This window comes from Epinephelus lanceolatus, chromosome 24, assembly GCF_041903045.1.
Source record: "Epinephelus lanceolatus isolate andai-2023 chromosome 24, ASM4190304v1, whole genome shotgun sequence".
Lineage (NCBI taxonomy): Eukaryota > Metazoa > Chordata > Actinopteri > Perciformes > Serranidae > Epinephelus > Epinephelus lanceolatus.
This window is the reverse complement of record NC_135757.1, coordinates 22,676,541-22,692,935: the sequence shown is the minus strand read 5'-3', so window position 1 is coordinate 22,692,935 and position 16,395 is coordinate 22,676,541. Positions and strand designations below refer to the sequence as shown.

Genomic DNA, 16,395 nt, shown 5'->3' with positions numbered 1-16,395 from the left:
TTTTCAGTAAAGCTATTGGATCGTAATCTGTCAACAGCCTGACCTCCGACCAATCAGTAGTGATGGCCAAATGAAGCCTCATGAAGCATTTTTTTTATTTTCTGAGCCCACTAGATGGCACTCATGGCTTAAAGAGAGAGGCTCAAAGAATGGCAATTCAGTGTGCTTTCAACCTTTTGATGAACAGAAAGCGGCAACTAGTGGGCTCAGAAAATAAAGAAAATGCTTCATGAGGCTTCATTTGGCCATCACTACCAATCAGATCACTTAAGGAAAAAGTATCCACGGACAAATCTGTCTGTTAATTGGCTCCTGTTATTACATATGCAACATTTCGATCACAAAGACCTCATCAGTCATTAACTAAGCAACTTTTCCACCCATTATTTCAGTAGCAGAAACAGTCTGGCATCATGGTAATGTGTTTTATGTGACACTATTCAGAGTAGTTTCATCATCATCTAACTTAATAGCAAAAAATATCTATACTGTCACATATAGCCTTGTGATACCTACATGTGTTGTAAGTCTTGGCCAACGGTGAACTTTAGTGTTTTCAATGTTTCTATATTTTCCATTATAAGATTACAGAGTATCATTTACAACATTTTACTGTCTCACAGTCACAGACACTTCCAGTACCATTTCATCTCATATCATATGTAGCAGCCTACTTCATTCATGGTTAGTCATTAAGACACAAACCCATGGGAAAATAGATTCCAGATTGAAAAATATTATACTTACCCTTAAATGATTTCTATTTACTTCAAAGGTGTAATGAACAAATCAAGTAATTGGAGTATAACTAGTCCATACCCATTGAGTGCACAGTTGCCCACATACAGTTTGACATGGTGTGTGTTTGGGATACACGTCATAGGAAATTGCAGATTAAATAGTCACCTGAACCCATTAAGAAGAGCAATGTATTCCATGAAGTACATGTACATGAAGATATGGCGGTTAGGCCTAGATAAGAAATTAGCTCTCTAGCGCCCCCATTTTGTTTGATGGGGTCAATAATGGAGGGGTCCCTTCAGATTATGTGTGGTCATATGCCTACAAAGTTGCGTGGTGATTGGTGAAAGATGTTATACACCTTTATGTGATGAGCCACGCCCTCCGCAATATCCATTGTCTTAAGTTTTCCAACTTTTGCCAAGAGGGAACTTTAGATATTGGTCCCTAGATTATGTTCACCGAGTTTCATGCAGATCAGTCAACTTCCTAGGAAGAGATCGATTTTAAGTGTTTTTCAAAAAAATTCAAAATGGCGGAAAATCTATATAACCGGAAGTTATGGGTTCTTGAGGCAAATTTGTTCCTCATGAGGAGAGGCTTCTCTGTGCAAAGTTACATGTTTCTAAGACATACGGGGCATGAGATATGCCCATTCAAAGTTTGCAATTTCAATTGGCTGCTATAGCACCCCCCTTTGGCTAATTGATGTAATATTGCTTCATTTGCATCCTCCCATGACCCTCTACCACTGTGCCAAATTTCACATGGATTGACCAAGTCAGTGAGGAGAAAAATGTGGAACGGACACACAGACACACAGTTTTCGTCATTATATAGTAAGAAGATATATAGTAAGATATGTCTGTGTTTTAAATTTACTGAATTAAGAAACTGATTTTTCTTTGAGATTACTCACTGTATTCAAGATATTCTGCTAAATGCAACACTACAACACTGATGTCAGCACAAGAAACAACATTCTGAAGTTAAGTGAGCAGATGGAAGCGCTTGTTATTTTTCTCGAGAGTTGCAAATGTAAAGCAACTAAATGTGTAACATTGTCCGTGGGCAAATAAGATAACAGTGTTGCTTAAGGGGCCTTGGTGATCTGATATAACCCCACTAACTCCCACACTCTCTGCGTTTCCATTAGCACTTTCAGATCCTTAATGTGAAAATAAAACACACGTTTAAGCAGTCAAATCGGCAACCTAGCGAGAAACACGTGCACCCCTACAGTCTTGTACTGAGTTCAAAAGTTCGACCGCACTTAGTTTTAATAATTCTTTTCACACTGTGGCTGTTTTTCTTTCTGAAGATCATTATATTATTGTAAACAATTCACCCGCTCAAAACCACACACACACACGCACACACAGCCTTCAGAAGGGTTAATTAGGGAGAGGATATCATGCGTCGCCTTTACCCCTGCCGACAGCTCCCCTACTTCCCGATGAGCGCGCCCATTCCTCAGCGCTAGTTGTTTGGGGTTATTTGGGGCGGGCTATCCCCTGCCTAATGAGCTCTAAAGCAAAGATCTCCATTTTGGCCTCGGAATTATTAGGTTCATTATGAGAGCGGCTCTGTTGCCTGAACCAATGGAAATTGCTTTTTTTTTTCCACCTTGGCGCTCGGAGGAACAACAAAGAGAGAGGGCAGACAAACAAATGTAGTCAGAGAGACAGGGAGGGTAAAAAATTGAATACTGCATCTTTGTTGTCATGTGGAAACCAATTTTCTCCTCCTCTGGCTGAGGTGACTTTTGGGTTCATGGATTTTGCATTGAAAAGTCGACATTTTGGAAAAAGTTTAATGATGCCCCCATGTAGAAAAAAAACCCCTCACATGCATGCACGCTCCAACCATGAAGCAAAGTCGCTGTCATTACACTGTAAACTTGTTTTGCCGGAGCCACAGCTGACAACTTGCTCTCAGACTCCAGTCCCGCTCTGCAGAGAAGACACAGGCTGTGAGTCGGAATGTGGCAGGGCTGAGGCAGCCGCTGCCACCGAACTAATGAACTCATTTACTAAGTCACTGCAGGCTGCAGGGGGATAACGCGTCCTCGGCTGTGACAGAGAGCCAGGCATCAATCTCTTTAATGGAATCCTGCAAGCGAGCATAAAACAACCATAATGCCTCTCCGACTGAGCTGGGCTGACTGGGCCGAAAGAAATGCGCACAACAGCTTGCCGCCACGATCCTCTATTACTGCCCTTCTTATTTGCTGGGGCAAATGAGCTTCTCTTCGCATCCTTTATTTTTGTTCTTGCGGAGATGATCGCAACAGAGATCCACTTCCCCTGAACACAGTGGCTTCAATTAAGTTTTTCTTTTTAACATTGCAGAGGGCGTTTGGGGAGCATTAATGAAATTCTTCTTTCTATGAGGAATTTGTGGGTTAAGCCTCAGCAAGTCATTTTATGTCTTTGATCATGAAGTACAGCTTCACCTTTGATTTGAGTGTTTAATTGGCTGCCACAAATTCCAAACACACCATCAAATATTCTTTTAGCAATTTATGTCTTGTTTTAGCTGATTTATCATATAAATGAGGCATCTTTGAGAGGTAATATCTTTATGTTTCTGACAGATATACCAAAGTTCCTGACCAACCACACCATCTATTACTCTTGGGAAGGGAACCCGGTGAACATAAGCTGTGATGTGATGTCCAACCCTCCTGCCACCATGCTGTGGAGGAGAGAACGCTTCACCATCTCTGCAGAGGGAACTGCCAACACGCGGGTCCACAGTGTAGACGGCAAGTCTGTGCTGGAGGTGGGTACAAGTCACTTTGCTAGCAATTACAGACCATGAGAAAGTTCACACACTGTACACACACCATATGGAGCAACAGTCATTCCAAGTCTTGGGTTTTGCTGGCTCAAAATGAGGCGGAGGTGGTACTATCATGGTCATGTGCACAGCAAACACCTTTTTTACCTTTTTAGGAGTTCTATAATTATATGTGTGTGAAGTGAATTTGGTAACACTACACTGTATAAGAAAGAATATTTTTGTAGTATCTCTTTTCAGTGGAGCACTTTGTAGACACTCGTTGCTGAACTGACTCTGTGGTTGGAAAGAGGCCATGTTGGTGTTTTAACAACGTTTTGCTTATGAGTTATTGATCTGGGAAGTTCAAATATGTGAATATCTTTCTAACTTTACCGAACTGCATAGAGTTGCGTTCACAAATGCTGAACAGAATATGTAAGTGCCAGCTGGTGAAATAAAACTATATATTAAAACATCCAACAGCAGGGAAGAGGAGACTAATAATGAGATCACCAGCTATCTTTCACGTTTATAGGGCTTGTACCCACTTTGCTGCAGTCCAGCCAAAATCCAATGGCTCTGTTATTCCTCTTTGGTAGTTTCGGTGCTACTTCTGTGCCTTTTTTGAGCCAGCTTTAAAAGAGAGCAGCAGCAGCATGCATCTGAGGTTGCTAAGTATCCTTACCAAGCATGGTATCATAGACTATTTACCTGAAATCTTGAGTGCAGAGCTGACCTTCTTCCAGGTGCTGTTCATAAGTGTGTAGGCCTATCGTCTGTGTGACATATGTGAAGCTCTGGGTAGCCCTGCAATAAAATGATCAACTTTTCCATATTTATCACAGACTGATATTTAGGGAAGAAGGGAAAGATATCTGTCGGCTGTGATTGGTTGTTCCTTGTCACATGACATGTGGTGCGTGATGTTGCGTTCCGAGCTGAGCATGCGATGGCATGGCTCTGGCATTTGAGTGCGCCTGCTGTGCATCTACATAAAAAAAAAAAAAAAAGAATTTGCGGGCACAAAAAACACGGCATGTGTGCGGCCCTTAGCGTGCAGCGTTTACAATGTAGATGACCTGACGTGACTTAAGCCAGATGGCCTGACATACACTGACCAAATCTGGTTACGTGAGGAGAAGCAATTGTTCCCAGAACTGGTTATCAGAATAACAGGAAAAACCTTTTAATGTGTATTGGAAAGTTTGTAGGTGTGTCAACTGATACTGCTTGTTTAGATACTATAAATTGTCATGATGTACCAATTCTTAGGCTTTCTTGCAAGTAAACCCTCTACTGTCCAGTCCTGTGTTTGGAGTGTCTATATTCCACAACATAATGCGCTCAAATGATGTAGCATCAGTATGTTTGTGAACAAGTATTTTTGCCATCACAATTTAAAAATCGTACATTAGTGTTAACTTCCACATCAGCTGCAGCCATCTTGGTTGTTCCTGAAAATGCCTCAATGGCACTACATGACATCATGACATATGTTGCACTGAGTGCGAAGGCTCCAAAAGTTTTTAGTCATTATATGAAGCTCACACAATATTAGATTAACAGTTATGATTTGCCCCAAGTGGGCCAGGTTGGGTGGAAATATGTCTGAACCGGAGGGGGACCAGAGGCATCTGCCAGAGATAATAACACATGAGCCAGCAGATTCATCTGGTTCCCAGGCTAGTCTCTACCAAACTTTGTTAGAGAAGTATTTGCCTCTTTAGCTGCTAAATGCTCCACCATATTCACCTGCTAGTTGTTTATCTGCCATTTGGTACTGGGCAGGAAGCATATGGTGGGTTTATTAGAGCTGTTTTGATTAAAACTTTAAAACAACTTTATGAGAATGAACCAAATTAGTTAAGTTCAGTCAGGAAAACTTTATTTCCATTTGCAGTATTATATTTGGTGATATGGTTCTGTCCTGGGGCCTCTCTGCCTTTCCTCTGGCCTACGCAGAAAGCCTCCTCCACGCACCTACGTGGAAAGCCTTGAGGCAGAGAGAGCACACCTCTCTGCCCTTCCACGTGCAAATGAGGAAAGCCTAAGCGCAGAGAGCAAACTTATCTGCCCTTCCATGCTCCTACAAGGAAAGCCTAAGGCAGGGAGAGCAACAGCAAAGACCCCGCGGGAATAGAGCAGCATCACTGACAATCAGAAATGACATTGATAAGTCGGACACAACATGAAAAGGAGGAGCTGAAGTGAAGTTGAAGTTGAACAGTAGGCAGGCCAGAGCTGTTTAAATAGAGCGCCCTGAAGGAGATTTGCCAATTGGTTGCATAGAAAGAAATCTTGTGATCTATCAGCTGACTCCCTTCCATCAAGCAGCTGACCCATCAGTTGATGGGGCTGTTCGATATCAGCTGATGTAGCTGGGTTGTGAGCTGAGCTTGACATTGTGTCCTGCCCAAACTAATGATATGCTCAATTTGTGGTCGTAAACTGAAACAATAAGCTTTAGGATGCTAAAATGTCAGAGTCAGATGATAATCCATGTGGGTGTGTCACGACAATCAACACCAGTCATTTAGCCGGTTGCTGTTATGAAATTTTGATTAGTGCAGCATAAATGTAATTTTTCACTTCGTTTAGCTTCACAAAGATGAAAGCAGATTTAAAATAATTTCAAAACTATTTGCATAGCAACAGACAGTATCAAGAGAAATCTGTAAAAATATATATTTCTCTCTGGTTCTAGGTGACTCCTATGTCTGACAGGGACTTTGGCCGCTACAACTGCACAGCCAGGAACAACATTGGAGTTCGATACCAGGAGTTCATCCTGGCCCAGGCAGGTGAGTGTGCAGGATTGCCACTACTGCGTGGCCCCTTTACCCGCTCTAATGAGATTGGTGACTTCATTTAAAGTCCCGAATGTGTGGAGTCAGGGATCCCACACCTTTCGAATCACTGCTCTCACAGTAACTCCAACTCTTCAACTGCTTTGTAACCCTCTACCTCTCTACTAATGGTAATAGCTTTATTTGCAATTCTCAGGATGATAAATTCCACTACAACTCCCAACCCCTATTCAGCCTCGCCTAATCTCAAATAGTGCTAGCTGATTTACCATACCCCTCGCTATTTACTGAAGTACCCCCTAATTTACGGTAGCCCAGGCTAATACACAATAGTGCAGTCCAATTATCTTTAGTGCAGATTGAATTGCTCTGGCTAAGGAGAAAAGTAGTGAGCAAAAAGCTGACCTAATATGTAGTCTTGCAGGAAACAATGTGTTTTGGAAGTTGTTCTGACATTTACAATTCTGCAGAAATACACACAGAGTAGGAAACACACACTCATGTAGTTGTAAAAGTTTGAGTCAGCAGTGGAGACTCAGAGGAGAGATGATCTCCAGTGGAAGGACTCGTCACTTCTTTGCACACTCTCTTCAAAGTTAAACCACTAGAAATTTCTTTACACAATTATTGCACTGATGCTTTCAAAGTGAACTGAAAAAAGGAGCACATGTGTTTGCAACTAAAACAAGTCCAAGGACGAATGAAAGGTGCAGCTGAGTGAAAAAGTTAAAAAAGTTAAAAAATATTTTAAAGGAACAGTGTGTAAGATTTAAGGGGATTTAGTGGCATTTAGTGGTGCCACTAAATCCCTTTGCAACCAGCTGAAATTTCTCCAGGTTAGAATTCCTTCAGTGTTCATTGTTCAGGAGGTTTGTACCTTGATCTTATACTTCATTCTACCCAACTTAGATCTGTTGACCTTGTTCATGGACACTTTTTTGTGCCATCTAGTGGCAGTATGAGCACAATACACTGATATGAAAAAAAAATCCATTGCGGTGCAACATGGTGTTCTGCATAGACAGAGACTCGCTACCTATGTAGATATAAATGGCTCATTCTGAGGTAATGACAATACAACAATTCATGTTTTCAGGTGATTATACACTAAAGAAAGCATACTTATTTTATTATATTCCATTTCTGCCAATTTATCCCCCTAGCATGGGATTTAGACTTGTGTGTCAGCTCTATGCAGAGCCTACGTCGTAGCCTACGCATGTAACTCACAGCATTCACAGACAAACACTTGTCTTTTGCTGGACACATTTTCCCCACAAATACAACATGCTAATGTTTTTAGCACAAGCCTATGGCATTTTACATTGTATGAATTAGCCTAGCAGCTAGTGGACTTTTCCTCTACTCACATGAAGCCAAGGGCAACAGCAACAACATTTAACAAAGCTAACATTACAAAATTCAGCTCCATTACAACTCACAAGGTTCACTGACAAAACAACTGTCTTATACTAAACACATTTTCCAAAGAAATACAACATGCTAACATTATTAGCACAAGCCTATGGCACCTTACATTGTGTAAGTTAGCCTAGCAAGTATGAGTGAATCATCATATGAAGCCAGGATAAATCACACAAAAGACTTAAAATGCTGTTTCTGTGGAGGCTTTATTGTCTTCACAATTTATTGTTCCGTATCTGTGAAATTAAATAAAAGCTTTGTTTCCACTGAGGGAAATGGTTTCAGCTTACAAAAATAGACAGGAGGTCTGCGTTGCCACAACGTGTAGTTACATATCTGGGGAGGTGCATGTCAGGATACGGTGTGGGGTACGGTGTAGGCTCTATGTTGATGTAGAGCCTATGCCGTAGGTAAAGCGTCGCCGCGTTCTTGATCTTCGGTTTTCCAGCGGACTGTTCGAGCAAGTCCGGCTTCTCTGCTGCTAACGCTGCTGCCGGGATACAGCTGAGGAGGAGCCGGCTGCTAATGCTATGTACCAGGACACTGCTAATGCTGCTGCTGGGATACAGCTGAGGAGGAGCCGGCTGCTAATGCTATGTACTGGGACACTGCTAACGCTGCTGCCGGGATACAGCTGAGGAGAAGTCGGCTGCTAATGCTATGTACTGGGACACTGCTAATGCTACTTGCCGTGCTGCTGTAGCTCAGTCGTAACTGTAACTGATGCTGAGACTCTACTGACTGCGTGACTGGTAGACGGCGGTGGATGGCGCAACAGGCCAAAACACAAATTCGAAACATAAACAGATTTGTGGACTGTAAAAATGTTTTTTAAATGCGAATATTCTGGTTGTACTATTGTTGTCGGTGAGATCAGTATGTTATATTAACATTATTCCTTAGTCTCTGTGACATATTAGGAGGATTTTACGACTATTTGCTTTAGATTTCTTACATATAGCTCCTTTAATTATGGATCCCACAGCGTGCTGTAACTGGCAAGCTCCTGTCATGTTGATGCTTTAAGGTTGGAAGTAGTTAGGACGAGGGGAAAGAAGTCATGGTTAGGGCTAGTCAATCATGGATATTCTCTGACATTTAAGTGGTGAATTTATGAGAAAAAACTCACAAATGTACTGCCATTCGCTATTTACATCTGGGTGTAAATAGCATTATTGGCTAGGGACAACTGGGTGCTAATTGCATCTGCCTTAGTATTATGTATGTATTTTGAAATATGTATACTGCAGCTTTGAAATAATTCAAATGCTGTCATGTCTCTTTACAGATGTACCATCAAACCCATACTCGGTGCGTCTCTCAGCCGTTTCCCAGCGCTTGGCTACTGTCACCTTCATGAAGCCTGACTCGCATGGCGGTGTCCCCATTAGCTACTACCTGGTCCAGTACAAGGAGGTTGGCTCACAGGACTGGAGGGACGTCAAGTCGCACAGCATCCAGAGTGAGTGGGCATTATATTCCTCTAATGACCTTAACAGTGAAAGAAAAAGGTTTTCACACCATTTTCCTTTACAGATAATTGCTTTATTATAATACGCTTGTAGTGTGAAACATACGGAATATCAGTGTGCTGTCGAGGTGGGCCTCATTATGCACAACACGTTCGTATTGTGAAGACAGCTAAAAGCCCTCTTAAACACATGTCTATTTCCATCTCCATTTCCTGACTGAGGCAAGATGAATGTGTCAGATCAATAAGGAAACCTTCATATGCTCAGCTTGTTTCAAAGACAGACGATTTCCATTAGATTTGTTAAAAGGGACCTATCATGCTCATTTTCCGGGTTTTAGGTGGATTTTGTTTGTCTACTAGAACACATTTACATGCTTCAGTGTTCAAAAAACACATTATTTTCCTCATACTGTCTGTGCTGGAACACCTGTGTTCACCCTTGCTGTGAGACGCTCCTTTTTAGCGGCACTTTCTACTGTGAAAAATCACCAATAAAAGCTTTCAAACCAAAATCTTCACAACAGGACATGTTCGAACAGGAATATGATCTGAAATCAGGGAGAAATTAACACTATCCCCACCATTGCGGAGATTTTCCATCATTTATGACAGAACACTTCCCCGCCATCGAAGAGATATTCCGGCAATCTGTGTTTTCGCTGTTATAAAATAAGGGGAGCTGTTACACATCTTGTGGAATTAAACAGCGCTGTTGTGTGCAAAAAGAAACAGAGAGGAAGATGCTCTGGAAACTGGAAGAAGATCTTTTTTACAGAGGAAATGTAGCAACTTGTAAACTGCATGAAAATGCTGGCGTTGATGGAATAATTTTACAGTCGCTCAAGCCGTGGAGATGTTGCTGTACTCAGACCCCGACAATTCCTGTTTTGATCAACATTCTGAATCCAATTTGGACGAAGAAGCAAACAAGTTTGGTGGGACAAAATGGGATCTCCATGACGGTGACCGTGACACACGGACAAGACGACCACAATGGAATGGGAGACAACAGTGTTGATACTGAACATGACATTGTGTTATTCTGTGGGTCTTAATAGTATAGTGAATATGATCAAAAATGCTGGCGGTGACTGGGAACTTAAAAATAACACTCGGGGGCAGGGAAAATTTTAATAACATAGGGAACCAAGAATACATGTTGATGTTAGCATGTAGCTACATGTAGCAGTGTACTTGCAGCCCTAGAATGACAATGAAGGAGTATAATGGCACTTTCCAACACTATATTTGTTTATCTTTCTGTCAGCATGAACTAATAAAATGAACTAATAAAAAAGTCAAAGTTACATTGATTGATTGATAGATTGATTTGTTTATTTAAGTGCCATGCACATAATTGTGCCCGGTCCACATGGGCTTACAAGACACTTAACGATATCAGTACAAAAATTCAAAGATGGCCACAAAGTCTTTTCATGAATATATATCCACAGACTCGTGCCAAGAGAATTTCAAAATATACAAACAGATAAGTATATAAGCTTTTCCAAAATTTACATATCAATAATAGAAGATTGTAGTATTACATAGGATACAGTGTTTTAGTGTCTTAATATTCATGCTTTTTCAATGAATCTAGCTGAGACATAAATCTCCACCTTGAAGAACCAACTCAATATCACACTCAGAGATCCAGAATGAGTCGGGGTTCTTCACCTGAACTTTTACAACATTATTTACAGGTAACAAAGTCAAAACTTTCCAAAGCAATATGCATGTTAATTTATAGTGTCATTTAACAATAATGGAACTTTAATTAATCTACAAACTGTAAATAGTTTTCATTGGAACTACTTTCTTCTGAAGAAAAAATCAATATGAAATTGTTACTCAGGAACTTGATGTTTACTGTGATGGATCAAACCACTCAAACAAATTTCAAGTGTCCTAATTAATTTTTGAATTAAATCTCTCCCATTCACATAATAAATGAGTCTAAAGACCCCTCAGTGATCAGACCCTGTCATAAACTGAAATACTTAAAAAGAATTTTTCACACAGTTCAAACCGTCTGCTTACTAGACCGTCCCAACCACCACACATCGTACGCCACACACAAGCAGAAGCCGTATCACATCATCTGCCATGCGATCCTTCAAAGCCTCAGCCCTGAGATGTTGTTGCATCTTGACGGACCTCAAACACCTCGTGGGGAGAGTGCCAGAACCCAACTGAGCTGAAAGAGCACACGCCTTTTCTTCCTATGCTTTACGACTTCAAATTGATTTCTGAGCCTGTTGGTGGAGAGTACACCATGAGGTGAAGGATGGATGGATGGCTGAGAAATGGAAGCCAGAGGACTAACGGTCGGGTGATAAGCAGGTCTGACAAACCTGAAGGGCTTACAGCTAATATCCTTCATTTCAGAGTTAATTACAATATGTAGATGCGGTGAGGCAAATACTAAACCACAGGTCGGAAACACCAGGAGCAGAATTGGATAAATAAAGTTGTAAATTTCCTGCCCAGTTAGTTAAATTTAGCTCTTTACTCAAATTATGAATAAAATATTAAAATTACAAAGTGGACTAGTTACAAACCAGTAAGTGGCATCATATAATCATAGAAGCACTTCAGATATTATCAGCAGAAGATCCTTCCACAATAAACTCTCCAATATAATGAGATGCCTGGACTTGTTTCATTTGAATGCTTCTGCCCAAATTGAAATGTCTGCTTACAGCCTGGAAAGTAACCTAGCACCGCTGCAAATTGCAGAATTTGTTTTGAGTTCCAGGACTAAAGAACTCCAAAAGCACCTATTACCATTCAAGTATTTAATTTGTGCAGACTGACAAAAACAACAACTTTCACTCAAGCTCATTACGCTGCCGACTCACTGCTGCCTTTTCTGAATAGTGAAGGTTATGTAAATAGACTCTAGTGACTGTAGAATTTAAATAGGAATCTGTAATGTGGTCTGATGATGAGATTTTGTGTTTCCTTAAATGGTCGATGTAAATTACAACATGAATGTAACAGATTAATGGTTTACTGTCGCCATAGTAATATTCTTTATGATAATGTACAGTGATCTCATGGGATTCATAAAGTTTAGTATTACCATAGGTAAACATTTTTCTCATTTGCTGCCAATTACATTAGATTATAAATATGTTTGCACTGTAAATACTACCTTGCACTACCTTGATAATAATATTCTCATAGGCCTACTATTTTTTATTAGCTTTATGGTGGAGCGGGGCTGCTCTTTAATTTAAATTATCTTATAGTAATGTAGCTAAAGCTTCTATACTGTGAGACTGGCAACAAATGAGCACAGATCTTTCATTATCAACAAGTCTAAAACAAATAATTAAAAGGCAGGAGTACTAATTAGATCATAGACTGTATAAGAGCAGTGGATGCAGCCACCGTGATGTTCCCCATTGGTTTGTGGACTACTGTTTTGAATAATTTTAATCAAGTGGGAAGTCAGGTTCTCACAGGGCCTTCCAAAACCGGACCCTACACACTCCCACACCATCATGGAGCGTAATTGTTTGTAGTCACCTTCACAGCTGAATAAATCACCCTTCATCAAGGGGTGGGGGATAAACACAGCGGCAAGCTTTGGGACAAGCTTGACACTGACCCTAGGACACTTCCGATTCGACTTCACTTTTCAGACCTGGAGGCTATGTCCACTTCTTTTACACAATCTATGGGTTAGATATACATTTAGCATGACTTTGAGATCCAGAACATAGTCAAAAGTATGTGGACTCTCAAACATTACATTATTTTGTGATTGTTGAACCACTGATTCCAAAACCATGAGAATTAAAGTGTCAGTATACCGAATAGAACTCTATGATCATCCTGTGTAATCCTGTATAATTATATTTCGTAGTGGGACAGGTTCATGTGCTTTCACCACAAATGCAATGCAAATAGTCATAAAAAGCCCGCATCAGAGTGAAACATATTAATGAATGCTCATATAGACTAATGGCTAATTTAGCCATGACAGTGTTAGGCTCAAATATGTTCTTGTGGCCCCAGGAATTTTCTTTTTCTTTTCTTTTGGCCAAAAATGGTCTTTTGATAGTAAAGGTTGCAGACCCCTGGGTTAGAGTTAAATGTCAGCACATTGTGCATGAGATTGTGATTCAGGAAACTTTATTGTTCATCAGACATGATGAATGCAGATCAACCCGTTATGAATAGCACCAGACTTTGAAGCCAATTTTTTGGCGAAATTTTGGCGGAATTACAATTTCTGGGTCCATCACAACTCCTGTGAAATGGCTCATATTACTATCGGGATTTTAGCCATTTGATCCGATAACATTTTGAAAGTCTATAACAGCCATTCTGTTCAGTGTTTTTGTCCCCATTCAACCAAAGTTAGCCATTTGGACGACGGAATTCTTGTGCCCTTGCTCTCTGGGCTCAACTATTCGGAAGATCCGGCTAATTTTATACCCAGACTTTCTTGGCTTCATGTCCCACTGATCAGCTTTCATGGGAATGAACAGGGCCCCGCCTCCGACACTGTATCCAGTCCTCTTTATACATCCATGATGTGGATAGGCCAAGACAAGAAGGGCAAGATTTGCTCACGCTAGCCAACACATTCATAAAAAAAAGTATAAAATACACATTTTAAGGAAGTAATTTCAGCATTCTATTAGTATTGTTGTAGTATTGTTTTTTACTTTCCAATCCCAAAGGTGTGGATGAGGTTGAGGTCAGGCCAGCTGGGAAAACCATTTCTTTTTCTCCTCATCCAACCAGCACATTGTGGCTGTTTGTTCTTTTTCTCCCTGCAATATTGTTGCTGTCTCTTGAACCCATGAAAAACTAATGATCCACTCTGCTATCTTCATGATTGATGGTCACCTCATATTTCCCAGTGACATGAACTCTGCTCTTGTCTCTCTCTAGCAACAGTGGTGCTGACAGGGCTGGAGCCCAACACGACGTACGAGGTCCGAGTGGCAGCTGTCAACGGGAAGGGTCAGGGAGAGTTCAGCCACACGGAGACCTTCCAGACTTTACCCATCCGTGAGTCCATTTCCTCTGTTCTCCCCAACCCGCTGCTCGTTTCCTGGCACATTCTTCAAAATAAGAGCTTCTCATCTCATTAACATTGGACCCAAAAGGGATCTTCAGGACTATTCTAACAGCCATTTCCATATGTATCCACTCATAATCACTTTTATTCATCACTACAATGGCTTTACAGCAATTAGACTTGCTAATTATTGGCACATCCCAACATTTCAGAGATGTTAATGTGCAGGAGATGATCAAGTGCAAACCCCAGAGTGTGGAAATATTCTACAAGAGGGTCCACAAACTCAGATAAAACAGCTAACAAAATTTATTTGGATTAATATGAGAAACATCGTCCCGATTGCATAGGCAGAAATAAATATATATGTGATAGGAATGCAAACATGCTGCAAAATATATTCAAAGCTTCAGCACCTGAGTGAAATGAGTCCTATTTGCCATCTTATGAAACTCTGGTGTGCTTATATGTGAAATAGTTACAACCTCCTCATATTTCAGTGATATAAATCCAGATTATTGGAGTCTGGAATAGATCCTGTCAAATTTGTGCCTTGATGTAAAACATTAAAAATTATATACTGCAGGGGTTTTATGATAAGCATTTTATTTATTCTGGCAATCTGGCACAGCAGGATTGCAGTAAATCTGGGCGAGGCTGTGGGAAAAGTATTTCCACCGTTAATATTATACAGCAGTGCAGCTACTGAGAATAAATGTAAGAAAGAAGACCCAATTAGCAAAATACAGTGAATAATAAGAACCCCCAGTCAACATTAGTTATAGCCAGGCAGTGGGAGTTGCCTCGTAATATGAATTTAATTCAGCTTTAAACCTTCTCTCTCCTTGTACTGCATCCTTATCTCATATCTCACATTGCCACCTGCTCCCCTCCTTGGGAGTGCACACACACAGAGAAAAAACACACAAAGACATATTGTTTCGCATCTCCACTGAAGCCTCCTCCTCGTGTCTCCCTCAGGAGAGCCAAGTCCGCCGGCAGTCCACGGGCAGAGAGGAATGGGCCACACCTACAGGCTGGGGTTGGTCAAGCAGGACGACGGAGGGATGCCCATCGTGGAGTATATAGTCAAGTACAAGACTGTGAGTAATTAAGAGTGTTTTATAGCTAAATTATGATCAGGTCTGTCACTACAATAAAAGGCTGACATTGTGCATTTCTGCAAACCACAGATGTGTTAGACATTTCCTCCCAATGCCATCGGGTGCCATTAAACAATAATGACGACTGGTTGTGTATCATGCTGATGTGAAAGGACAGCAGAACCGGAGGTCACTGACCAAGCGCCGGATTTCAACAACTTCAGAGCTGGACTGGGTTCAATTAAAGGCCTTATTCATTACTATGAAAGTTGCTCATAGCGCATGAAGCCAAAAAACGTTGACTTCCTGAGTATAAAATAACAAAGATTTTCTACATCAATGCACCCATAAAGCAAGTGCATTAGAGACTTTCACTGGCCAAGCAGCTAACTTCTGCCTTAGCCCTCAGCTAAACTGAATATGTGGATAAAATGATTGAATCATGCAGCTCTTCTAGACTTTTGAATTGTTACCAGCCCAAATAGATCAAATTCTAATAATTAAATGAACCATTTCATGGGGGTTGTCTTATTCAAACAAAAGTATAATGATCTCCAGACGTCTCTTTCACAATGTATATCAATGGGAAAAACTCTTTTTGGGCTCCATGGCATCACGTGACAGACCCAGAAGTTGTAATTCCACGTTTGGCCACTGTGTAACATTGGCTTCAGTTGGTGTCTTGGGGTTTGGTAGCACCTACTCGATACTTAGGTAAAGGAAAAGGTTTGGTTGGAAACATATATCAACACAACACTGTCATGAGGGGTAGCGACAATGAACGATGCTCACAACCATAGCATAAGTTGCAAACTGGTGTATTCTGTTTACACTTCACCAAAAATATGAGCAGATTTAATGGACGCGCTCTTTGAGTGCATTCAAGCACAACACTTGACATCTGCGGCACTTCCAGCGGTGGCAATGGCAACAAAACCAGGTAATTTAAGCCAAAACATAATCTTGTCCTAACCTTAGTCATGTGGTATTTGTGCCTAAACATAACCACACATATCCACT

At 40.9% G+C, this 16,395-nt stretch overlaps 1 protein-coding gene across 3 annotated transcripts in view; it reads left to right on the top strand.

Annotated features, from left to right (window-relative positions):
• ncam2a (neural cell adhesion molecule 2a) overlaps positions 1-16,395 on the top strand; it is a 546,541-nt gene that overhangs the window by 463,364 nt on the left and 66,782 nt on the right. For all 3 annotated transcript variants that reach the window (XM_078165636.1, XM_078165635.1, XM_078165634.1), the window contains exons 10-14: positions 3,338-3,525; positions 6,230-6,326; positions 9,046-9,219; positions 14,143-14,262; positions 15,254-15,375. In XM_078165636.1, the coding sequence (XP_078021762.1) occupies positions 3,338-3,525; positions 6,230-6,326; positions 9,046-9,219; positions 14,143-14,262; positions 15,254-15,375 (701 nt within the window). The remainder of the gene's footprint in view (positions 1-3,337; positions 3,526-6,229; positions 6,327-9,045; positions 9,220-14,142; positions 14,263-15,253; positions 15,376-16,395) is intronic.